The following is a 27,045-nucleotide window of genomic DNA, read 5'->3' as shown; positions in this document are numbered from 1 at the left end:
CATTCTCTTATACTACTTACTTTACTTTACTAAGATGTCTTGCACATGTTTAAAAAAGTAATATGATTAAAGTTCAAATTACAGTTACTCGTTACACTCCAAAGTGAAAATCCAAAGTAACCCATTAAGTGGTATGGTATCAGATCTTTAGCAATAACGTTTAACACCAAACATGAAGATCAACTTATTAGTTCACACTCAATTTTAAGTAAAGTTATGTAGGCAAATTTCAAAATGGGTCATTACTAACACCATGTTTCAACATAAAGATATGCACAAATTCAAGTGGAGTGCAGACACACACGAAAAAAGAAAAGTCCCACTGATTATGTTATTGATGATGGTGATACCATCAAGCAGTTCAGGGTGCAAGAATATACAGGGATTTGAAACGGGAAGTGATCACCGCTTATTTTTCTTTTCGAAACGATATTCATTTTTATTCTGCTTGAAACTAAAGGATGATCACTTCCAGTTTCAAATTCCCTGTATATCCTTGCATTTATGCACGCTCATACAGGGTACTGCAAAATTGATGCCCTTTTTATTTCTATTCATTTTACAAATTCTTTTGAACATTTTTCGTAGATATCACCGTTTGACTACATAAAGCAACATATTAAATATTAGATGCAAAATCTCATCATCATCAAATTCCTGCCATGTACCCTCAAGGGGGGGAGTGTACAGGATATGATAGTACTACATGAAAAAAATTACATCATTACTAACTTCCTATCTACAATTTTCCTCCAAATCAGTCTGTTACTTGTCAAGACTCCAACTTTATCAGATCTTATATTTCTATCGTCTAAGGCACTTTGTACTGTATCAACCCACCTATATCTTGATCTTTCTCTGGGTCTTTTTCCTGCCAACCTGGTAGAGAACACTTGTTTTGCTAATCTTTCCTTGCCCATTCTGTTCAAGTGACCATACCACCTGAGATTAGCTCTGCTAACGCATTCCTGGATGCTGCCAATGTCAAGTTCTTTCCTAATATCCTCGTTTTTAATATGATATTGCCATTGATGTCATCTGCTCACACCTCTAATCTTTCTCAGGACTCTCATATCTGCGGTCTCTAGTCTTTGGTCAAGTGTTTTACTTCTGACCCAGCTCTCAGATCCATAAGTTAAAACTGGTTTGAACACTTTGAACACTGTCTTGTATACAGCTAATTTAGTGTTCCGACTAATTTCTCTCTTATTCCATATGAATTTATTCAGTTGACTTCCAACCATACCAGCTTTGTTGATTCTGTTGTCTATTTCCATATTTAATTTACCATCTTCATGACCTCCGGCCACTTAAAGAACATCTACGAAATGTTATTTCTGAAGACTGTGATGACGATTAAAATATGCGCTTTATTTTATTGTGTCTAAAACATTTATGCATTATGTGCAATGAAATTTATATACAATTTGTAATTTTTAGAATTTTATACTACGTATTTGTCATAGTTTATGTTTTCTTAACTTACATGAATTACCTGAATTAAATAAAAATATTGTTTTTGTTGGATATGTCATTGTTGTTTATATAATTTAAAAAAAAAAAAAACGATTTCAGAACCTAACCCTACTTTTTCTATGTGATCTATGTCTCGTATAACGCGATTGATATAACGCGGCATTTCTATGGAACCTAACATCTGCGATCTGCGTTATACGAGAGTTACCGGTATTGTAATGCTACTGCGAATTTTCCTCACAATTGCTGTAAGTGTTGCTAGTTGTGAGAGGAGTTTTTCTAAATAAAATCGATTAAAAATTACCTACATTACTATAAAATAGACTTTGACAATGTCATCAATGATTTTGCCAACAGAAAAGCAAGAAAAATAACATTTTAGAATGTTGAAATGAAAGTTTTACTTCAAAAATAAACATAGTGTTTTAAGTTATATCCCTATACGTCATTTTGACTTTTTGTAGTATTTTTGGTGTGTATTATTGAGAGGAGAAGCAAAAGCTCTAGCCTAGCTACACCACTGAATAAACTGTATTTTCCATGTCTTAAATGTTAATATTTGCTATATTTATGAAAATTACCATGCATATACATTTTAAATTTTCTTTTTTAGCACTTAACATTAGTTATAAACATTATTATAGTGTGCCCACAGATACGAGACCCCTTCGACACTTCTGCGCATATCAAAAGAAGGAGAATCCATTCCGATAATAGGGTAATCAGTCCATATTGTGGGATGAGTGTTTATTATTACACGTCAGAAAATTAACTTATCTTTTATGATCATTGTAGTTTTTAGAGTGGTAACTATTTTGCTTGTATAACAGTTGGAAAATTTTACGTATAAAGCACGTGATTTTGCGTGTTGGTGACCAATTTATACATCGCCTTATTTCTTTCTCCCCTTCAACATGAATTGACTCTTTTTTGGCAGTCTGCCAACAACAGTTCTCGCTTATGTGGTAAATTTCTATTAGATACTCATATAATCAGCTTTGAAAGTGATTCTGATGTAAGTTGGCAGTGTATATACAGTAATTGTAGATAATTTAGCATGATCTGGTGTCAATCTAATTCTTTGCTTTCGTTTAAAAAAAAAAAGGTTCTTTCTTTTCTTTACATTAACTTTTTTTTTCTTCTCTGTATTATTTTTCAGGTGTGGGATTTGTTTCATCAATCAGAAAAAGTAAAAGAGATGATTTGCCAAAAAATCCAGGAAGAATCACTTCGTACTTACCTTTTCACTTATAGTAATGTTTATGATTCAATGTCAATGACTAATTTGTCTAATATGTTTGACTTGGACATAGCAGTTGTACACAGCATTATAAGCAAAATGATCATTAATGAAGAACTTATGGTGAGTTATATATTTATTTATCACCACTGTATAGGATTAATTAAAATATCATCATCGAATTCCTGACATGTACCCTCAAGGGGTGCACTGGATATTATGATAGTACTACATGAAGAACTTATATCATTACTAACTTACCTATATCAATATTTTTTCCTCCAAATCAATTTGTTATCTGTCAAGACTTCAACATAATCAGATCTTATATTTCTATCTTCTAAGGCACTTTTTACAGTATCAATCCACCTACATCTTGGTCTTCTGGGTCTTTTTCCTGACAACCTGGCAGAGAACACTTCTTTTGCTAATCTTTCCTCTTCCATTCTGTTTAAGTGACCATACCACCTGAGATTAGCTCTGTTAGCACATTACTGGATGCTAATAGTGTCAACTTCTTTCCTAATATCCTCTTGTTTTTAATATGATATTGCCATCTATGCTATCTGTTCATGTCCCCTAATCTTTCTCATGACTCTCATATCTTTGGTCAAGTGTTTTATTTCTAACCCAGCTCTCAGACCCATAAGTTAAAATTGGTTTGAACACTGTCATTATACATCTAATTTTAATGTTTTGACTAATTTCTTTCTTATTCCATATAAATTTATTTAGTTGCTTCCTACCATACCGGCTTTGTTGATTCCGTTGTCTATTTCCATATTTAATTTACCATCTTCACTAAAAATTGTGCCTAAGTAGCTGAAATGTTTTACTTGTTCTATAGGTTCTCCATTCATGACCTATTTTCATTGTCTTTGTCTTTTTAATGCTGACCTTCATACCATATCTATTACAACAGTTATTCAATTTAGTCAGGGAATCTTGCAGACTTGTACTGGATTTATTTAAAAGCATAACATCATCCACATAAAGCAAAGAGCTGAGATTAACATATCCAATTTTGATATCAGTTTCATACTGTTTTCTTTCATAATATGGTCCATATAGGTATTGAATAACAGAGGGGATAATGTACATCCTTGTCTGACACCAGATTTAATATCAAACCATCTTCCTGTACTTCCTTCAATTCTAATTGCTGACTTACAACTCAAAGACTAAATATTGCTTGATGCAATGCCCACCATTGACAGCATTTTGAACAGCTTTTCTCTTGGTAACTTGTCATATGTTTTGTAGGTCTACAAGACTTAAATACAGATCTTTGTTGCCGGCCTGGTTGGCCAAGTGGTTAGCATATCTGCTCTCCAGCCAAAGGCTGCCGGTTCGAATCCTGCCGTGGGCATAGATGTTTGTCAGTGAAAATACTATTGGTGGTAGTTGGCAGTAGATGGCGTTGGTGTAGATGATGAAGGTAGTTGCGGTTGGTAGAGATGGAGAGTTGTAGAGTAGGTACCCTCCCCTCAATGAGTCTTTGGACTCCCTGGAGGTGTTATGTAATAATAATAATAATTTGTCATAAAGTGAAAATCTGATTCTGGCAGCCTCTATTTGGCCTGAATCCAGCTTGTTCTTCACCAGTTTTCCCTTCTACAATCCTTCTCAACTGTTTCTCAAGTATACTTGCATAAATCTCACCAGGAACACTCAGTAGGGAAATACTTCTGTAATTCTCACTTTCAGTTTTATTTTCCTATGCATTATGAGATAGCAAGGAGGCAATTATTGTGAAGTCAACAGCCTAGTTATGAAGACACTTCACACACACACACACACACACACACACTTTGCTTGCTTATGTTTGGGTGAAGGATTAAAACAATTTCTTGTATTATAATTTACTTTGTAACCAAATGAAAATCCTCTTTGTAACTGTCTCTCTGATATAGGTTTATTATCACTTCTGTACACATTCTCTTAAAATACATGGTTCATCAGAGATTTATTGACCAGAGTCCATAACATTCCTTTCTGAGGATTTCCTCCACCCAGAAATCTCCAAAATTCAACACCACTTTCATCGATGGTTATAAATCTACTATTGTGCAAAAAAATAAATAAACAATGATAATAAATAAATAAAATTTGACACATTCCCTTTACCTGTTGCATTGTGCAAACAGTGTCTTTATGTCAAAAGTTCTTATAAGTGTTGCCTAAGTTTTATTTTTTAATTTAATTTTAAATTAATCCTCATAAGGGTTAATTTTTAAACACTGATTTATTTCCTCTCATATTCAAATTTTGAAGTATAATATGTGCCTAAAAGTATTGCATAAGTGAAATAGTTTCAGTATGGAATGTTTGCTACTAATATATAGGATATCATCAACATACTTAGTCAGAACAGAAATGCCTGTAGGAAAGGGGGGGGGTGTATAGCCAATTCTTAGTGGGTAGGGTAAGTCCTAAATGGCCCAATGGAAGTCCTAAACTGTATATCTATGTTTAAATTTCTCTAGCTGTTGGTATTATTCATGTCAACTTTTTTTTTTTTTTAAAGATAAAACTACATAGAATGTCTGTCAATACTGCCTTCAGACAATTATAAATCTCTGAACTATATGACCAGTCGGTATGGATTCACTCTTGAGAACATGCCAAAGATGGTCCCACTACACAAAAATACACTAATAATAATAAAAAAAGATATTGAAACATGCACTGTAGAGGGTCAAAAACATGTTTTGAGACCCTCTAACAAATGGACCTTCTTCAGATGTCATGGATACCTCTATTTCCCCCCCCCCCCCTTCCAAAAAAAAAATAATATAATAATTCATGTGCCCAGTGTCCTAGAAGAAGTAAGATATCATATCTTGGTTGTTTTTCCTTATGAAGAGGAAATGATGAATACTGTCTGTTCTCAAATCTTTAAAAAGAAAAAAAATCCAAGACTAATTGCCTTGGATTTTTTCTTTTTAGAGATTGTCTTGGAAAGCAAAACATAGGAAGCCAGATGATGCCACCAAAAAGAAATGAAAACATTCCTACAATAGAATTGCCATGGACCCAGTATGCTTCTGTCTGCAGGAAATATATCTAAAGCCAAGAGATGATCTAATATTACAAAATATTACCATAATTTGTAAGGACAGGATAGGGGATGGAGGATTTGCCATTCTCATGGGCAATCCCGCTTCCAGCAAGTCTCACTCAATATGAACGTAGAAGCAGATATAGTCAGAACTGTCTTAACATCAATCTGCCATGGTGGAATAATGATTGCACAGCAGCCAAAGCTCAGAAGAGAGCTTGGGGTATTTCATTTTTTCAAAGCTACCTCACTGCTTTCAAATGTGTTCGATCAAGACTCATCAGAGTCAAAAGAAATCCTTGATCCAATATACATCTGTAAAAATAATCATAATTTAAAATTATAAATGTTTTTACAAATTGTTTACATTAATATATTATTAATTTTGGTTTCGTAACATGGATATAGGCTAGCAATGTACCCGTTATTGATGTTATTATCTCTCTCAATAAAGGGGAAATACATCCCCTTTACTGAAAGAGAGAGAGAGAGAGAGAGAGAGAGACTGACAGTTATGCAACATTTGAAAATTCTGATATTAGCAAACTTTTAAATGTGGGAGAATTAGGGCCTAGCATTTGGAAAATTCATCAGTGCATTTAAGGTTATAAACAGTCTGTTTCAGAGTATTACCACAGACTTTGGAGCATTGCTCATAAATTTAATGTTTCATCTGAATAGATAATTTCTTTAGAATGGTTGCTGTTTAATCAGTTTAGGCATGGCCTTCCTTAAAGATAATTTGAAAGAAACAGCATACAAGAAAAAGGTTAAAAAATCATGAACAATGTTCTCAGCTGGTTAAGGAAAAGGATGAGAGACTTAGAGAGAGATTCCATAAACATTAAACAGGTAAACTCTTTTCAATATAATGAAACACATTCTCCTAACATAGTGACTGCAGATAAAGTGAGAGAAGGGAAGTTTTAAATTTTAAATGATGCCAAGAAAAAGAAACCGTAAAGAAATTTTTGTTGTTTTCTGATGTAGCTAAGAAAAAGAAACAGTAAGGAAATTTTTGTGAATTTAACTGAAGATGTTCTATAATCTGAGTCTAAAGTAAAATCAAATGATTTGAGAAAAATAGAGGAACTAAAAACATTTCTTAGTAAAGAAATAGAAAGACAGCAGAGACCAATTGTGAAAGGACAGGAACTTCTGTTTAAGGTGATATCTGATTTAATAATATCCAAAAATCCTACTGATAATCAATCTTTCTCTTGCAAATCTAATGGTCTTGAAAGAAATAAAACATCTCAAAAGAGATTATGTTCTAAGATGTTTTAGATTGCAATGAATTGGTCATTTTGCTAAAGACTTATATTATGGATAAACTTTGTTTTCAACATAAGAAATCTGAGAATATAGGAAATGTTGGAAAAAAAATTATTTCAATATCATATTGGCAAGGAAAGAAATGTCAAACTTATGTCAAATGTTTAGCTTTGCTCATGTCATTAGACATGGGTAAAGTTAAAGGCAGCTCTCAAACCCTGAAAGAGAGTTTGTGTAGCATTAGCTCCTTATGCTAATAGAAAGAAAACAGTTAAGTTCTACAAGGATTTATTGAAAATGTGTCTTGTGAAATCTTACTTGACACAGGTGCACATATTTCACTCATTTCTTATAGTTTGTTTAACAAAATTAAAACTATAATTCCAAGTGACATCTCAGTTTTAAATTATCCAATTAAGCTGAAGGTATGTTCGAATCAGAAATTTTAACTGATAAGCAAATAAATGCTTTTATTTCAATTCCTTGTTTTCCTTTGAAAGTTTGTCATCTATTAGTAGTTCTTCCAGAATCCTCTAATCCAAATGTACAAGTAATATTTGGAATTGATTTTCTGAAACGTCATTCTTTTGCATGTAACTTTGTTGATGGTACAGTGTCCTTGTGTGGACTGGAATACTGTTTGGATAGGACATGGTAACAAAAGAAAATTAGAGCAGTCTCTACTGAAGTTTTTAAACATACTGATGATAATGATCAAGTGTTTAATATTGAGACTCTAAAGAAAGATGAGAGGGAGAACATTGAGGAAATAAAGGAGAACCTAGTGCAGAATTCAATGAAATCTGCAAACACTAATAAAGAAAGGAATAGAATTCTACAATTCTTTAAATCTGCCTTTGAATTTTGCTGGCGTTTTCACTGAGGATATTGTTTCAATGTCTTGCACTAATGCAGTAGAACATTCATTGCAGATTTGTACTCAATCCCCTATTTACATTAGCCAGTTTCAGACTCCATTGAAATATATGGAGCTTTTTCAGAAACTACTGCACGAATATGAAAAGGCAGGAACAATTGAGAAGTCAAATTCTCAGTGGAATAGCCCATTCATCTTAATTGAAATAGAAGCCTAGGTTTGTATTAGACTTGAGTCATCAATAAGGTTACAAAGCCTATTGATTTCCCTCTTTGTAAGATTGAGGAATTATTGATCTGTTTGGAAGGAGCACAGTATTTTACAAAACTGGATTTAAATTCTGGGTACTTTCAGATCCCTTTAAAGAAAGAAAATACTTTGCATTTACTGCTAGATGGCAGAAATATCAGCTATGTAGATTGCCACAAGGCACAAGAAATTCTACCATGTCATTCCAGTCTGTAATGAATTCTGTGTTATCAGATATGTTGGGAAATGGAGTCATCTGTTTTCAGGATTTTTATTCAAAGAATATAGATAGCAATTGTAAAAACCCATGGAGTGTTTTTTAAAGAGGTTAGATGAAGCAAATCTATATTTAAAGTGCTCTAAATGCCAATTTTTCTTTTATGACCTAAATACTCAAGAAGTTGAGTATTTAGGTCATAAAATCAGCAACAAAAGAATTATTCCAACTCAGTCAAATGTAGAAGGCATATTATCAGCCAAAACCTCCAAAAACAGTTAGGCAAGTTCATAGATTCATTGGAATGTTAAGAAAATTTATTCCTAATTGTTCGCAGCTATTGAGACCCATAGTGTACTTGACAAGGAAAGGTGTCAGATTCATTTGGGTAAAGCTCAACAAGAAGCATTTGACATTCTAAAAGTCATTGCACCAATTGAAGTTGAACCCTTGTGTAAATACTAAATACTCGGCGTTCCGAGTGTTTAGTATTTACACATAAAAATCTTTATAGAGATGAAATAAAATAAACAATCTCATAACAAGTGGTGCAGCCAACACTCCATAACCAGACCAACCAACACTGAAGAGGTCTTGGACAAAAATAATCCGGAAAATGAAAGGCAGATATACCATCCACCAGATCTCTCTATCCTTGAGCACAGTGATTACTGACATACTTGGAGAAATTTTTGCTAGAACATCACTAGCATCTTCTTATCCCTCTGAGTTTCTTGCTTAAAAAAAGCAAAGCAGAAAAACAACAAATTTAGTTTTCTTTGAAAGACACCAAAGAATGCAACAGGCTATTCACTAAAGAAGAAATGAAAGCTGGTTTGCTTGAATGCCGTCCAAGTGATGTTGGACCAGACGATATCCATTACGAGATGATAAAACATCTGTTACAAAATTATTATTATTCATGGATCAACTGTTGCACCTTTACAACAGAATTTTCTGTGAGTGTATACTTCTAGATACCTGGCAAAAGGCAATTATAACTACTATCCAATTGCCCGACCAGCTGCTTGTGCAAGATTCTGAAAAAAATGGTTAACTCTCATCGTTTATGGTTTTTTGAGACAGACAAGCTTTTTTTTCTAGAACACAATGTTGCTTCCGAAAATAACATTCTACTACTGATCATCTAGCCTGGCTGGAGGCATCCATTAGAGAAGCCTTTTTAAAACATGAGCATCTGATATTGTTTTTCTTTGATATGGAAAAGCATATGACTGCTTGAAAGGTTGAGAGGGATCTCCCTCTTTTTATCAAGAACTTCTTATCAAGGAACTTCTTAACAAGGTTAAGTTTTAAGTATCACACTTTTTTACAATCAAGGTCAACTTGATAACAGAACAACTTCCTCCAACAGTAAGTAGTGCCCTCTATGTGGATGAACTTCAGCATTTTCTGTCATTTATGTAATATGAGGATCATAGCAAGACATGCAATAAACCATTGACCATCTCTCAAAATGGGTGTTTGTATATAAGTTCAGATCATTTGATCTTATAGAAGTCTCCTACTTTGTGTGAAGGTATTGCTTAAAAATGGCCTGTACATAAATGAGTACAGAAACAGATGCAAGAGGTCAAGTGCTTTGAGTATTACAGAAGCACATTCTGTAATACCTGATAACATTTCAAACAGGACCAGGATTGTTTTTCAGTGGGATACCTCATATAAAAGTATGTTACATTAACTTGTTAAGGTTGTAACTTTAATCTTTTTCTTTAAAGGCATCATTAGATGAACCAACACAGACAGTAGTTTTACATCGAACTGAACCTTCCCGTATACAAGCTTTGTCATTACAGTTAGCAGACAAGGTTAGCAACCTTGTGGATCAAAATGAAAGGCTATGGGAACTGAAGCAAGGCTCATTTGCTGGACGAGGCATGGGTAAGAACATAGTTTCATATATTTTGTGCAGTTTTTATCCAAGGAAAATTTATTATATTCTGTAGTAATATCTTCAAAGTTCATTTAATATTTTATTGTAGTATCATCAACAAAAAATAAAATAAAAACTTTTTATAGTCATTAAGTTTTTAAAATATTTATAAATATGAATGTATTATCTAAGTCATTGAACGTGTTTTTTTGAATCACATCTTCAAAAGGTTGTAAACCTGTCATACGTTAGTGCTGTGAGTGGACTAAGGGTGGATTTTTTGGAAAGCCTATTCTAGTGATCAAACATGGATTATTATTTTTTTTTTTTTTTTTTTTTTTTTTTTTTTCTCCAAGCTTCAGTAAGGAGGATTGGGCACACTAAAAACTCAACTTCATTAATGTATTGTAAAAATACTTCAAAATTTTATTTTTTACATTATTGCTCTCAGTTGAGAATATGGTGAAATTGAATTTTTAAGTAATCGTCATAAATTTAATAAAGCATGCTATAATTACATTTTATTAATATATGAAATGTCAAGTTGTAAGTTTTTTTATATTGATTAATTTTTTTTTTTTTTGTTGTTGTTGTCGTCGTCGTTGGAGTTGATTAGTTTTTTTTTTATTCTGGAGTTGGAGAGTACAGTATGCTGTGCTATCCAACTCTATCAACTTGGGGATTTGAGAAGTCATTCTCTGGTAATTCCTTCATCTTACAGGCCTCATTAACTGCCTATATTATATTATATTGTGATTATACCAAAAGAGAGAGAGAGACACATAGTCAGCTCTCATTATAGTGAATTTCCTTTAACATAATACTGATGCTGGCTTTAAGCTGGGGATGACCCCCTGTTCTCTCCCTGCTCATCATGCATTGAAAATTTTCTTTCATGTCAATCTTATAGAATCTCTTTGGTATTATGTTCCTCTTTTCTGCCTGTCAGCTAAGCTCTGCAACCCACGCACTTTCAGTCTCTCCACCACCTCCTGATTCCCAAGAAACTCAGATGACAAATCTGTGTAAATTAATTAAAATGTGACTGAATCATAGCCTTATAAAGAGAAATAATAACCTCCCTGTCTTTACTTGTCAATGTGTTCTTCAACATTCAAGTAATTCTGCAAGCAGTTTTGCCAAACTTTTGCAGTTATGTCTGCTGAACTTCAACTCTGTCCACCATCATCCCAAAATCCCTAGCTTCATCCATTTCTTGCATCCTGAAGTACATAACCTTACATTTTGCAACATTAAATTGATACCCATTATTCTTCACCCATAGTGCCAATTTATTTAAATCATCCTGTAGGATATCTACATCACTTTTATCAGCTATTGCCCTCCCAGCTTTGTATCATCAGTAGACAACTGAATATTTCCCCTTAACTCATTCCCTATATCAGCATTTACTGAACTGTGTTTTTGCAGAACACTAGTGTTCCATGAAAAATCCTAATTAATAATTTTTAAAAATATATTTTTTAGGTATAATGCTGCAAAGACACAAACACCAATCCCATTAAAATGCAGTTAATTTTTTACTTTTAAAAATCATCAATCATGTTTGTATATAACTTTTCTTATGTAGAAAACAGTTTTAATTTTTAACTGATTTTATAATTTTTATATGTATATTTTGATTTTGTTTTCAAAAATAAAATATATTAGAGCATTAATTATAAGTTTTTCCCATAGTGAATATGAGTTCTGTGACTAAAAAAGTTTGGGAAACACACTGCTGTATATCATTGATATACAAATGAAAGAGTGGTGGCCCTGGTGCAGAGCCATGCAGCACTCCATTAGTCATCCTCATTTGCCTAGTTTCCACTCCACCATATACTACTCTTTAGCTGTCAGTCAATCCATATCCATGTCACTAGCAGTATCATGGTGTAGCCATTTCTTGTATCCATTTCCACTGTCATTATAAAATGTGAATAAATTACTAATACAGGACTTGCCTTTTACAAACCCATGCTGTGCCCAATACTGAGTATCATATTCCTATTCACCCATTCCTGAATTTTAAATTTCCCAACTTTTCCAATATATTTAACCACCACTCCTGAGATACTAATTGGTCTGTAATGTGCTACTTCTTGTCTTGAGCCACTTCCTTGGAACTGTGCCAAAAGAAGTTGAGATAGCTTAACTTTGTCAGAGGTACATGCGAGTTCTCTTACACATGCCATCCATGTTCATATTCATTAAAGATGCTTTTAAATGAATACAAACATGGATGGCATGTGTGCTGACTTTTTGGGACAGTATAACTTTGTCAGAGGTACTGCGAGTTCTCTTGCACATATGCCATCAATGTTCTTCATTAAAGATACTTTTTTACCTTCTCTGTACATATTCTTTGAAACAGCTTATTTCTCAAATATCCCAAGGATTCTAAATGTAATTCTTATGACACTTTTTGTACATGTGGGTTGCAAATTATCAGCCAATCAGTGCACTCTTTTTCTGTGACTTTGAACCCTTTTAAAATTCAGTTGAACCTGGTGTAATTCAGGTTTTGTTGTTTTAATTGTTTGCTTTGCAAATTTAAGCTCGGTTCGAAGGCTTCAGAAGTGTCGTGCAAGAGAATGATATGTGTGGCATTTGAAAAAAGATACAGTAGCAGAACATACTGTGCAGAAATGATTTAAAAAATTTGTTTGTGGTGATGAATCACTTGATGATGCACCACGTTTGGAAGATCTCTGTTATTGATAATGAAGAATTATGTGCTGCTGTTGAAAATTATTCAAGATTAACATGTCAAGAACTTTCACAAATGTTTAACGTGAGTGGTGAAACAATTCGTTTACACTTGCATCAACTGGTAAAATCATGGAAGCTAAGCAAATGGGTCCCATATAATAAGTTTAGTTTAATCCTTTATCCAAGTGTGAGCAAACAAAGTTTGCGCCTGAAAGTATCTTCAGGACTGGGGTAAGGTAGTGCAACACCAGGCAACTCGTTGCAAAGGTGGAGAAAGATCTCATCACTCCTATCTCAGTATCTCCCATAATGCAAAACACATCTCCTTGTGGATATGTGTAATGCTATGCATTAAGGCAAGGGCCACTACCCATACCGGTTTCGACCTTTATTGAGGTCTCATCAGTGTATCAGATGACAATAAACGTCAAAGGCTATCAATTTGTTCCTTTCTTTTAGTGTTACACGGTGATCAGCATTTATTTTTGAAATTATGGATTCTACAACCGTGTTAAAATAACTCTTTTTTTATTATCCCGACGTTTCGCTCTTCATATCAAGATCATCATCTGACGCATACACAAATATACAAGACAAGCTGCGTTACATTACAAACTGTAAGTTAGTGAAACAGTGAATTGATCACATGTTATTTTACTGGCATGACCTCTAAAAAGAAAATTACATCAAGCTAGATTTAATTTATGATTACATGAATAAACATTCTTTCTTACAGATTTTTTCCTTAATAGTAATATCCTATTTTTTTAGTATTACAATTGTTATTTTTGATTTAGGATCCTGGATTTTCTACAGTCCTGTTTATAGTTGTTCTTAGAGAGGAAGGATTCGTGGGACGAATATATGCCTTCCATATGTATGGGATTTTTAGACCATCATTATTGTTCAGATTGGGGTGGTTGATGATCTCAGAGGCTTCCTAAAATTTGCATTCATACCATGTTTTGGTGTAATGTAAACAACTAGTGCTTTTCCAGTCAATTCAATGTAAGGTGTTCAGGACATGATCAGTAAGGCCAACTTCACCATAATTATAATATTTGATGTGTCATTCATGTTCTTTTTGTCTGATAGGAATTGTGCACCCTGTTTCTCCTATGTATGGTATGTTGCAGGTGCAATAAATATGGTATACTCCAGGGTTGGCCAGTGGAGGGAGTGGGTCTTTTGATGAGTTGAGTAAGCTTTTTAAATTTGTAGGTGGTTTAAAGGTGGCTTTGAGGGTAGTAATCTGTTTATTTTGTCTGATGTCCCTTTAATGTAGGGAATGGTTATAGTTTTATTGTAGTTTGGTTTGTCATTGTTTTTTATTGAGGTCTTGTAGAGAATTCTGTTAATAGTGTTTTGGCTGTACCCATTTTTTTGGAAAGTATTGCTGATCACTTTTAATTCGTCTTTCAGTGCCTGTTCATTGGAGCAGATCTTCAGAGCCCTGTTTTTTAGAGTGCTGATGACACCTAGTTTTTGTGTTGGGTGGTGGTAGGAGTTTATGTGTATATATTGGCCAGTATGTGTCTGTTTCTGGTAAACAGTGAAGGAAGACGTGTGACAAGTGAATCTAGAAACTGCAGTGTGTTATGTTTTTCAATCTCAATTGTGAACTGTATACATTTGTGTTGCTTGTTTAGGTAGCTAAGGAACGTGTCTAATGTCTGGAGGCCATGAGACCAGATCGCGAAAACATCGTCAACGTATCTAAGCCACCCTTTGGGTTTTAAAGGGGAGGAACCTAAAGCAAGTTATTCAAAATGTTCCATATAAAAGTTAGCAATGGGGGGGGGGATAATGGCGAGCCCATGACTGTGCCTTCTTTCTGTGGGAAGAAAGCGTTTTGTCATACGAAATAACCAGAACATAATACATGTGCAAAGAGTTCCGTGATATCTGGAGGAAATTTGTTCTGTAAAAGAAGTATTGTGTCATTAATTGGGACATTCGTAAAGAGGGCAGAGACGTCAAAACTGACTAATAGATCATCTTTTTTCTATTATAATGTTTTTGGTGATGTTTATGAAGTGTGTGTGTGTTTTTTGATATAGGAGGGGGAAATTACCTACCAACTCCTTGAGTGTTGCCACTAATTTTTTGGCTAAGTGATAAGTCAGGCTATCTATCCTTTCGACTATAGGCCTTAGCGGTGTGTTTTCTTTGTGAATTTTCGGTAGCCCATAAATTCTCAGGGAACGAGCGTAGTACGGAAATAGTTTTTTGACCGTATCTTCAGGCCATGTGGTAATTGACTTAAGTAGATTGTCTGTTTTCTTTTTGATTCTATTGGTTGGGTTATACTTAACTAATTGGTATGTGTTATTGTCCGAGACCAGCAGATTCATTTTTTCCACATAAGTGGTTTGGTTTAAAATAACGGTGGCACTTCCTTTATCTGCTCTGGTTATTACGATGTTCAGATTTGACTTTAGTGATTTTATCGCTGTTAATTTATGTTTAGTTAGGTTACTTGTTATTGTTTTGTTATGATTTAAAATGTTGGCGGTTTCTAAAAGTATTTTTTCTGCTATGTTATTTGGGATGAATCTTAGACCTCTTTCAATATTACAAATAAATTCACGTTTGTTTATTGATTTGGATGCTATGGCATAATTTAAACCTTTGTTAAGTATTGAGATTTCGTCTTTGTTTAAAGCGTGGTTGGATAGGTTAACTATGTTACTGTTACCTGTAGCTGATTAGTGGCTCCTGTTGTTTCTTGCTTCTGGTTGGTTGTTATTGTTCACTATGGAGAAATTTGAATATGGCAGCTGGTTCTGTCGATCTTTGGAATTTGGAAATTAGGTTTCCTTTCTTCGTTTGGAGGATGTGGTTCGTCGTGTTGTCAGTAATCTTTTCCAGGATCATCTAGATATCTGCATTTACGTAGCTTGAAAGTTTCGTTTTTTCCTTTTGTAGCTGGTTTTGTGTAATGACTAAGTTCTTTCTGGAAACTTGGATTTGTTCTCTGAAAAAGCATCATGAGAAGTGCTTTCTCGTGATGCTTTTTCTAATGATATGAAGATCGAAACGTCGGGATAATAAAAAAGAAGTTATTTTAACACGGTTGTAGAATCCATAATTTCAAAAATGAATGCTATCAACTTCTTTATTTCTTTCACATAATAAAATGAGCCGTTTTTTGGATTACTTGCTCACTTATGAAAAATGGATCTTGTACTCAAACAGGAAGTTAACTTATCATTGGTTGTCACCAAATGATCCAGTACTGCACATTTCAGAGGCATCGCTGTGTGGTGGACTGGAGACGGTATTGTCCACTACAAGTTTCTCGCTGCAGGCCAAATAATTACAGCTGAGATCTACTCACTGCAACTCGAGCATGTGCAGGATGCGTTACTTCAGAAACAGCCAGGACTAGTTAATCAGAAGAAAGTGCTATTCTTACAGGACAATGCAAAACCTCATACTGCAAAACTTACCTATGAGGAGATTTATGCTTTAGGATTGGAGATACTTCCTCATCCTTCATATTCTCATCTCCTGACATTTCTCCAAGCAATTATCACCTTTTTTTTTTTGTTTTTATTGGTGCTAGACAATCACATGCAAAATAGACAGTTCTGCAATAAAACAGAGATTGAAGCGGAGGTTGCTGGGTTTATTACTTCTAATGACAAAACTCACAAACTTTTTTGGTTAGCTGATATATTAATAAACTGTTTCTTTTTAGGTCAACAATCAAACTATAGAGAACAGTCTTATCAAAAAGGTTATGGACAACAAGATCGAGGATGGGGTAAGTTTTCTAGTTCATTATTATGGGATTTACTGTACTTTTTTATGCTTTTATATTGCCTCTTCATAAATATGTGCACGTTCTTGAGAATGTGTGACAGAGAGAGAGAGAGAGAGAAGCCTTGTGAAAGGTTTCTCTTGATGGAATTCTGTTTGTTATAGAAAATTTTCTATGAAGAAGTGAGCAAGGTTTTCTTATAATTTTTGAAAGACTTCAATTTCAAGAATGCTTTAAATCATTCATTAGGTAAGCACTACAAAGAAGTTATGTGAAATCCACATGGTCTTCAGGACAGCAAGATACACACGTCATTGTATTAGGTGAACATCTTAATACATCACATCGAAACAACATCTTAGACTGGACTGGACTGGGAGAGTTCAAGACAGAAAAGAGTGGATGAAGTTACTACTTGCAGTAAAGAACCTTAGAGGTTCAGTAAAGTAGACCAAGAACATGATTATTATACATGTCACTATTAAATTCCAATATCATGTTATCCTTTTAGCCTTTTACAATCCTGAATGCTATGTGTCCTCTCTTTGTAGCAGATGGAAGTTCACTCCACTCTGATGGAAACTTACACCTACCATTACAATATTGTTTTATAAAACATCTACGGGGTTCTGACACCATCATACCTACAGTGTAGCATATTGAAGACTACTCTTCTTCCCCATTAAACATTTAAAAAAAAAACGCCCTTAAAATCGACCTGCTATCGTAATTTTCTACAAATTTTGATAACTGCTCAAACCTCTTGGGCTCATTATACTCAAAGCGAAATTTCTGCAGTCTAAATAACCAAATTAGATCATCTTTCCTTAGAACTTCAGTGTCACAACTCTGTTCCTTTTCATAATGTCCCTAATAAAGCTAGAAGAAATTATGAAGTATCTACTTTTGGCAGTGACCAAACACAGAAGAAAAGATAATCCTCACTATTCTCCTCCCCAACACCTTGAATCTTTTCTTAACTAGCTTTCCTAAGTATATCACAGATAGTCAGCCCTCTTGATAACTCAGACTATAACCTTGTCCAAGTTTACTCTTCTGGTACATCCTTCAGTCGTTTTGTCTTGTATCTTTTGCCATCTATTGTAATAAAATAAAAGAAATAATTCCAACTGGACTGAACTTGATTTTCCAAGAAATATGCCAAAGCAAGTCTAAGAGAAAAAAAAATTGTCTTTACAGTTTTTACTTGACTAATTCAGCATCTGCTCTACTGCAAGGAAGTAAGCCTGTGTTCAGCCCAACCTATCATCCTGTTGCCCTCACTTGAGTCCTCTCAAAAATCATTGGTTTGTTAGCTAACTAGTAAGTAAATATATGGATTCAGCTTTCATTACATATTAGATCGTTACTACTCCTCCACCCCCCCCCCACCCCCGCCCAACTTGGCAAAGAACACTGTTTTGCGACTCTTTCCTCACTCATTCTGTTTAAGTGACCATACCATCTGAGATTAGCTCTACTAACACATTTAACATCCAACATTTTCCTGTTCCTCCTTCGATTCTAACTGCTGGCTTAAATCTATCTATCTATGTTCACTGGGCATGCCGTATGGTCACTCCGATGCTCGGTGATGTGCCACATCAGGCCTCGCCATGTGGTCCTGTTGTGTGCTTTTCTGGAGGCCTCAACTCTCTGAAGATCAGTCACTCCACACACGCACCATCCATCCAGTTCAGTCCAGTTGGAATTATGATCATTGATGGTCTATCCCTTCCTCTTTTTCCAGGAACTTTACCTTCTATTACAGTTCTGAGAAGTCCCCCCTTCCATCCTTTCTATGTGTCCAAATATTTTAACTTTTTTTATCAATATCCTTAAGAAGTCTTAACCCTCTCATGCACATGTCCACTGTGATGGATGGCTACTATTGGTTTTTAATCACCATTTCAGAAATTCATGCATGAGAGGGTTAAAGTTCTACTGATCTTTTCTAACACCCATTCATTTGTATGCCTTTCAGTATATGATATCCTCAACAGCCTTCTGTAACACCACATCTCAAAAGCAGATATCCCTTTCTTATCTGATGCCTTTAGGTTCCAAGTCTCATATGCATAAGTTCCTGTTGGAAAAACAACTGCATCCAAAAATCCTCAACTCAAAATCCCCATGGAGATAGATCCATCCTTCCAGATTTTAGACAGGTCTCTGACTGTTGTTTTAGCCATTCCTAACCTTTTTCTGACATCTTCTGAACAGCAATTCTTCACATTAATAATGGATCCCAGGTATAGTCAAACTTGCTAACTTCCTCAATTCTTTCTCCATTAAGGTACACTTATTTCTCAAGAGCTTCCCTGTTTGTATTTCCTTTGAGAACCATAATCTTTATCTTGCTAGGATTGAGTTGAAATCCTCTGTTATTACTGATCTTGTTAACTTTGTCAAGAATTAGTCCTAGTTCTTCCATGTCATTACGAAGGAGTATTGTACTGTATCATCAGCATACCTCAGATTACTGATCGATCTACCTCCTATCCTAATTCTTGTCTTGAGCTCATCCAATGCTTCATGCATGATGTCCTCCACATATATACTAAACATCCTTGCCTAACTCCTTTTCCAACTTGAAACCAGTCAGCCATTCCAACACCTGTTCTTGTTGTGGCTTCTTGCTTCCTGTATAAGTTGGCTATCAATCTGATAACATGTTGAGGAAAAACCCATTATTTTCATTACTTCCCACAGTTTTACATGTTCAACAGTCGAAAGCTTTAGTCCAAGAAACACATTACCAGAGGGAGTCTGAATTCTTTGTATTGCTCGATATAATGTTCCATTTACACCGTATAACTAGCGTTTTGAAGAGCTTTCATCTTAGACCTTGTCGTATGCCTTTTCTGGATGTATGAAACTTAAATATAAATCCTTGTTATGTTCCCACGATTTCTCAACTATTTATCGTAAAGTGAAAATCTGATTCTAACAGCCCCTATTTGGCCTGAATCCAACTTGTTCTTTACCAAATTTCCCTTTCATAATTTTTCTTAGCCATTTCTCAAGTATTCTTACATAAATCTTACCTCAGTAGGGAAATACCACTGTAATCTCGCATTCAGTTTGCAGAATGCTACCCTCTGACCAAGCCTTCTGAATTATGCAGTGCTGCTGCTGCTGTAAAACTTTTATACCTCCATATTTGAGCATTTCTGATTGTATTTCATCTACTCTAGCTGGCTTTCCACATTTCAGATTTCTAATGGCTTTTTCCACTTCAAGTATGAATAAGAATTTCTGACTGAATTCCTGTTTGAAGTTTTCTACCATGGTTGACACTGCTTATTTCATTTAGCAATCTTTCAAAGTAATTACTCCAGTCATCTAGAACATCTTTATCGTCAGTTTTCACGTCACCTTTATCATCTGTGATTCCTTTTACAATGCTCTTTCCTCCATTTCTAAGCTTTTTTGATAATCTCCATAATATTTTGCTACCTTCCTGATATTTATTTTCTGTCTTACCAAAGTCTTCCTGTGACTTGTTTAGCAAGTTTTGCACAATGCTTTGCTTTCTTACATTTTTCTCTGTATTCTTTTAAGAGCAGAAGGTGCCAGGAACCTTCACTGTGCCTTCTTCTTTTCCTTGACTGCCTCTTTAACTTCCTGAGTCCATTCAGGAAGTTAAAGAAGCAGTCAAGTTCCGATTTTTCTATCCTTGCAGACACACTCACCACATGCATATCTGGCTGAATCAATCATTGTTTTCTTCTGTATTTGCCACTGAATCTCCAATATTTGGTTCTTGTTTTCAAAACACTCATTGTTTCTTGAATCATATTTGAGTCTTCAGTTCACTTCTGGAATCTGCTAATCTTTGATTTGTTTAAACTTTCTTACTTTTTTTTTCCAATATAAAATTCAATTTTATCCTACTCAAGACTAAATAGTGATTACTTCCTATTTCAAATCATCTGTATACCATTATGTCCTGAATGAACCAGTGGGAAAACATTGTTATCAACTATAACATAGTCAATGAGACTTTCTTATATCTTCTCTCCATGTGAATTTGTGCACATTTTTATGTTGGACCATGGTGTTAGTAATAACCAGTCCATGTTCTGAACAGCAATGTAGCAGGCATTTTCCATTATTATTAGCTTTGCTGTTTTCTCCAAATTTTCCCAAAACATTTCCTACTCTGCTGTTTAGATCTCCAACAAGGATCAACTTTTCCTTTTTCATTGTGTCATCTGCCATTCCTCCATCTCTTCCTTAGTGATGGGACCATAAGCACCAGTAAGTCTCATTGTCCAGCTAACCATTCTGATATTTCCCCACATCACTCTACTTGATATTGCCTGCCATTAAAGATTATTTTTGTATTCAGCATTGAATACTATAGCTCCTTCTTCTTTTCCTTGATTGTTATTGTCTGAATATAACATTTTGTCTTTGTTGCTTAGAAAGATCTCCCCTGTTTTTGTCTTCTTTGTTTGTCACACTTATTATGTCGATCTGGAACTTATCCAATTCTACTAGTTCCATTTCTTTTCCAGTCATGCTTCTTTCATTCATAGTACCACTTATAAACTCTGCTGATGTTGAGTTGAAATATGTTCTAGGATTTGTTCAAGTAGTTGACTTTGTGCTGTTTTCCCAGTTCCCTGATGAAAACAATGGGTGGGGGGCTTTGGTTAACCAGGTGATGCCACAGAAATTCTGTTATGTTGTACCCTCATTTTACATTGTGGTTTAAGCCAATTAGCAATACAGTTTGGTCAGCTATCATAACCAGGTAGATACTTAACAGAGTGTACCACGAGAAGATGAAGATTGGATATTAGGTCAGAAGCCTGTCGGTTCTCTGCATTCCTTAAAAGGCTACATGGAGTTCTACTCCCAGTTATACAGCTTTGACCCTTAAGCACCTCTTACATCTGCACTCTTCTCCTTTCTATATATAAATCTTTTTTCAATACCACAAATCCTATCCATACCTATTTATTTGGCATTGTGGTGCATAATCATTCCAAGATTCAAGATGATCTTCCTTCCTAGTGATGAAGAAAAGCATCAACCAAATAGAAAAGATGAGTGCAAAAAGAGTAATCATAATGGGAGACTTTAATTATTCAAATATTGATTGGGTAGCAGTAAAATCTCATGAGAAGAATGAAAATTAATTTATTGAGCTGTTGCAGGACAACTTCCTCAAGCAGCATGTGACAGAAAGAACTCAAGGTCAAAGAGTGTTAGATTTGATTATAGTGTCAGAGGACATTTCAGTTAAAGACATAACTATTCTGCCTCCAGTTGGTGACAGTGATCATTCGGTACTCCCTTGGAAGGTGATTAAGATTATGAATGTTCCATTCAGAAAAGGTTACATGCTGAATTACAAAACAAGAAATTATGACCAGCTGAGAAGTATACTGAATTCAGTGGAATGGGATCAGTTGCAGGATGGAAAGAATATTGTCAGGGTATGGGAAGCATTTAAACAATACTTAAATGATGTGATGTCAAAATGTGTCTCAAGAGTTCGAAGAATAAATAGAGTAAGAGTCAAATGGATTTGTAATCTTATTAAGCAAAAGATTCATAAGAAAAGGATGATGTGGAAGAAATACCGTGTGCATAAGGATGATGTCCATTATGAAAATTTTAAGCAGCAGGCTAGAATAGTCGCAACTGTTGTATGGAAAGCAAAGTCCGAGTATGAAAAGAAACTGGTTCCACTTGCTAAAGACATCTCACAAGAATTCTATCGATATGCTGCAAGTAAAAGAAAGAATGATTATGAAAGAATAACTCTTCTAAGTGCAGATGGCATGAGGGTAACAGATGCAAAAGAGGTTGTTTGACTAGTGAGTACTCATCGTGTTAAAAGTTGTCAACCTGATGTATGCAACATTGAGCTCACTGCTACCTCTTCACTGGATGAAGAAACTCAGATGTATGAGGACGAGGTATTAGAGCTGTTGCACGAACTGAATAAAAATTCAGCAATAGGAACTGATGGCATATTAGAACAGGTGATATCCCAGCCAGTCCAGCAGAGTGTTCAGCTGGACTGGCTATTCCTTTGACCAGGCTGTTTAATATAAGTCTCAGAACAGGGAAGATTCTGTAGGAATGGAAAGAATGCATGGTAATTTCATTGCACCAGGATAGTGCAATGGCCAATGTATCCAACTATTGACCAATTAGTATCTCAGGAGTGGTGGTGAAAATTTTGAAAAATTCGTTAGGGCTCTCATTCAGAAATAGGTTGAGTGAATCTACTGTGCAATGAGCAACATGAGTTTACTAAAAGATGGTCATGTTTTAGCAATTTGCTCACGTTCTATAACAATGTAACTGTTGAACTGGGTGGATTAGGAGGGGGGGGTATATCATGATACTTTGGAATTTTGCTAAGGTTTTTGACAGAATACAACATGGAAGACTGTTGCATAAATTGGAGGATATGGATCTGGATTATAGTATATTAGCATTGATAACAGGGTGACAGGATGGCTGACTGACATATCAAAAAGTGGTATGCAGGGGATGTGAGTCTGCAAGATTTAAGGTAACCAGTGGTGTACCACAAGGATCAGTGCTTCGTCCACTGTTATTCCATCAGTACATTAATGAAATTGGGAAGGATTTGACAAGCAACATACAGCTATTTGCTGATAATACAAAGATAAGTAGGGTAATCTGGAATGTTTCTGATATGCAGTACTTGCAGAGTGATTTGAATAGTGAATAGACTGGAATTGTTGACATATGAAAATGGGTGTCAGTAAATGTAAAGTCATTCACTTTGGCATGATAAGATATCCAATGTTGTATCATATTGGTGGGATTGTGCTAGAAGAAACTGATGAGGCTAGAGATAGTGGAGTGTTAGTAGATAGGTAGTTGAAGTTCATGGGCCATGTAACAAAGATTGCAAATACAACTCAAAAGATAATTGCAATGCTGAAATGAACATTCACATGTAAAGATAAGGATGTCATTTTGCCTCTTTACAAGGCCTTGATAAGACCTCACTTGTCCTATTGGGTGGAGGTCTGGTCTCCTAGTTTCCGTTGCGATTCTGATATAGTGGAGAGAGTGCTAAAAATGATATCAGGATTGTGGAATACCGTTTGAGAATTTGTAGACTGCAGACACTAGCCAACAGGAGAAAGAGGAGTAATATGATTAACACTTACATGAAAGGGTCATGCAGGATTTCACTTGATGGATTTTTCATTTTATGGAGGGTGGGGAAAGGACAAGAAGGCATCCTTGAAAACTGAGAATGAATACCGCTAAGAAGGGGGGGGGGGACTAGATTTTACTCTCATAGGGTGGTGCTTGTAGTATGTGGCCTCCCTCTATGTGAGTCTCTGACTCCTTGGAGGTCTCTCTTAATAATAATAACCAGTACCTGAAACTCTTATGCTCCTTTCCATTTTTCACTGGGACAAAGACAGCTTCAACAGTACCAAAAATAGTTCCTTATTTCTTGCAAGAAAAATCTCCCACTTCACTTTCTCTGACTTTTGATAATATCTAGATCAGTGGTCTCCAACTCCCTAGTTTTAAAAAACATGACAGCAGGGTACACGAGTCGATACTTGGGGGGATACGTCAAAAAAAGTTTTATATTGATAGGAAAATAATTAAGTAATTAATTAAAGATGAAGAATGTTACTTTCTTTCTTCTCATGGAAAGGCTTAGACGTTGGTTATGCATTTTTTACTAATTAATTTAAGGAAATTACAACGTCAACTAGGATATACATTAAAATAAATTTTAATATACTTCAGTATTTCGGCAATGTCGTGTTGCCATTTTCAAGAAACTTAAGAACAAGACACGTGCATGCAGGCACAACAAACAGTAAATGAGGAAGAAGCAGGAAGCTATTATTTCTCCTAAAGTCCTGATGGTGCCCCCTAGAGGGCAATGTTGGTATTCTTGGGCGATTGGACTGAAGGTCTTTTGATGTAGGCTTCCCAAATTTGAGGCAGTCTCATGCAGCCAAATTTGTTGACGTTTGGATTGTTTCTTAGGGCTGAAGCTGATTCCATTAAAAGCCTTTCATATTTGTATTTACTACGGTGTACTATCGTGGTCTTCTTCCACCGTATTCTATGGCAGGTATCCAACGCATGGTGTTGTGTCCATTTTATGATTTTTATTCTAACTAGTAATTTCCTCTCATCTATGTTCTACTATTATCTATGCTTGAGATATCACCAAAAATTTTCTAATACTTAAGTTATTTCTCCCCTTAGTACCCCTAATATTTGTATTATACTGCGCCTTTTGGAATATTTAGTTTGAGATATTATATACAAAAACAAGGAGAAAGAACTAAAATATGTCTGAAAGTGAAACAATGTTGCAGTCGTGACACTTTATCTCGTTTCTTAACACATTAATTTCCCGCGTGATTAGGTTCGTAATTTTTCAAGTGGTGCATTGGACAGCAATTTCAGACAACTGTTTTATCATTGGACAAAAGGTTTATTAAATTCTTTAACATGGTACAATTCAAATTTTAGTTATTACTCAATTCAATGCTATACTAAATATTTACAAACTAACATTAGCTTATCATAAATAATTAAGCTATGATCCTATAATGGGTATTACGATCATGCCGCCATACACATTCAACACATAACTTCATATGACATGGACATATAAGATTAATTCACACTATTTAACTATCCAAACTTAAGTAGCTTAACTAAACCTGCGCTAACACATAACTATGACATTTAAACTTTCTTCTACAATATAATAGACATGCAAAATTCTCAGGACACTTAATTACTCATATAACATTAACACTAGCCAGCTTACTTTCAATATATTCTGTCAGATACTAAAGTCTTAGTATTGTTTTCTTGGTCACTTCAACAGTTCAGTATTAGAATAATGATAACTAATACAGACGAATCTTAGTTAACACGAGATATAATTTACAGTACCTTTCTTTCCTGAGTTTTCCATATGGGCCTCTATCTTTTTCTGATTGAAGTATCCTGGTATAACCTCTCCGATAATCTGCTTCTCCTATGTTCCCTTTTGAATTGAACTATGCCTACACGGTCTTTACCTTTCGTTATTCAGGACACACTTTGAATTGTCTAAATAACGGCTGTGCAACTTGCGACGTGGATATCGATTTCTTTACAGCTTTCCCTTTTTCGTGGTTGTCACTGAAGTAGAAACACAAAGAATATGCTTTCTTTTCCTCGACTATATGGCATTCTTCGCTTCTTACATAGGAAATGCGGAACCGAAATTCCGCTCACTTTTGTTTCCGTATTGTGACGACAGAGATATAACTCCAATCTCGCCACTCAGGAAAACACCGTGGAACCCATACGAAGGAGCTCGCGAAGAACTCCTGGAACAGAACCAAAAGCCAAAAAGGTCTAAAAGCCTTGTGTGTGTGGGGGGGGGGGGTTTCCAACCCTTTTATACCTGCTCTCCTAACAGCACCTTTCCCTGCCCATTATTTGATTTTACTTCACCGACCAATTAGGGTGGCGTTTTTCTGCCAAACATCCTTTGGTCGGCGAGCCCGTAACGATGTCTCAATCCGGGAATTGACCCTAAGCGATTGTCTGTTGTTTTTCTTGTGCTAGCCTCTAACTTAATCCCCTTTCCAAAATTTCTCAATGAATTCACTTAATATTTTAATCCCTAGCCTCTCACATACCATTTCCCATGACTAATCCTTTTCTGTCTTATTTAGTTAAATTTTCTCTTTTATATCGTATTACAACATTAATATATTCTTTCTTTTTGTTAGTTAGTTCAACCAAACACCTTTATATTTTTTGTATATTATTGGATGCAAGAATATTTCCTTTTCTCTTAAATAATTCATCTATTATCTTTTATGCAGGGTTCTTAATTTATTTGCTCCTCATGTTACACCATGATAGCTTGGAATTCTACATTCTTAAGGTATCAGGGTGTAACAGTGGTCAGCAAGACCAAAGTGGCTGTATTGGTGAAACCGGATGTAGTCCTTGTGTTCTGAAATTCTGATATTGGCTGTCCTGCCTGTTTGGCCAAAGTAGGAGAGCTTACAGCTGCAAGGGACCTGGTATACACCAGGTAGGTCGGGGGGGGGGGGGGGACGTCTTTAGTAGAGCAGATAAGGGATGCCAATTTTTTATATGGTCTGTAACAAGAAGTTAAGTCATGTTTTTTTAGGATTTTTGTAATTTTTTCCGAGGTGCCTCGAATATAGGGTATGGTGATGGATTTCGAGTAATCCTTGTTGTGAGGGGGGGGGGCGG

The 27,045-nt window shown here is 35.2% G+C and overlaps 1 protein-coding gene across 2 annotated transcripts in view; it reads left to right on the top strand.

The window, feature by feature from the left end:
* The window catches only part of eIF3c (eukaryotic translation initiation factor 3 subunit c), a 202,031-nt gene that overhangs the window by 162,203 nt on the left and 12,783 nt on the right, over positions 1-27,045 (top strand). For both annotated transcript variants that reach the window (XM_090400058.1, XM_090400059.1), the window contains exons 18-20: positions 2,636-2,839; positions 10,138-10,300; positions 16,711-16,776. In XM_090400058.1, coding sequence (XP_090256184.1) covers positions 2,636-2,839; positions 10,138-10,300; positions 16,711-16,776 — 433 coding nt within the window. The remainder of the gene's footprint in view (positions 1-2,635; positions 2,840-10,137; positions 10,301-16,710; positions 16,777-27,045) is intronic.

Source organism: Typopeltis vanoorti, chromosome 11, assembly GCF_054136105.1.
Source record: "Typopeltis vanoorti isolate ZY-2024b chromosome 11, IOZ_Tvanoo_1.0, whole genome shotgun sequence".
NCBI lineage: Eukaryota > Metazoa > Arthropoda > Arachnida > Uropygi > Thelyphonidae > Typopeltis > Typopeltis vanoorti.
Note: the sequence above shows the minus strand (reverse complement) of the source record. Positions and strands in the feature narration are given on the sequence as shown.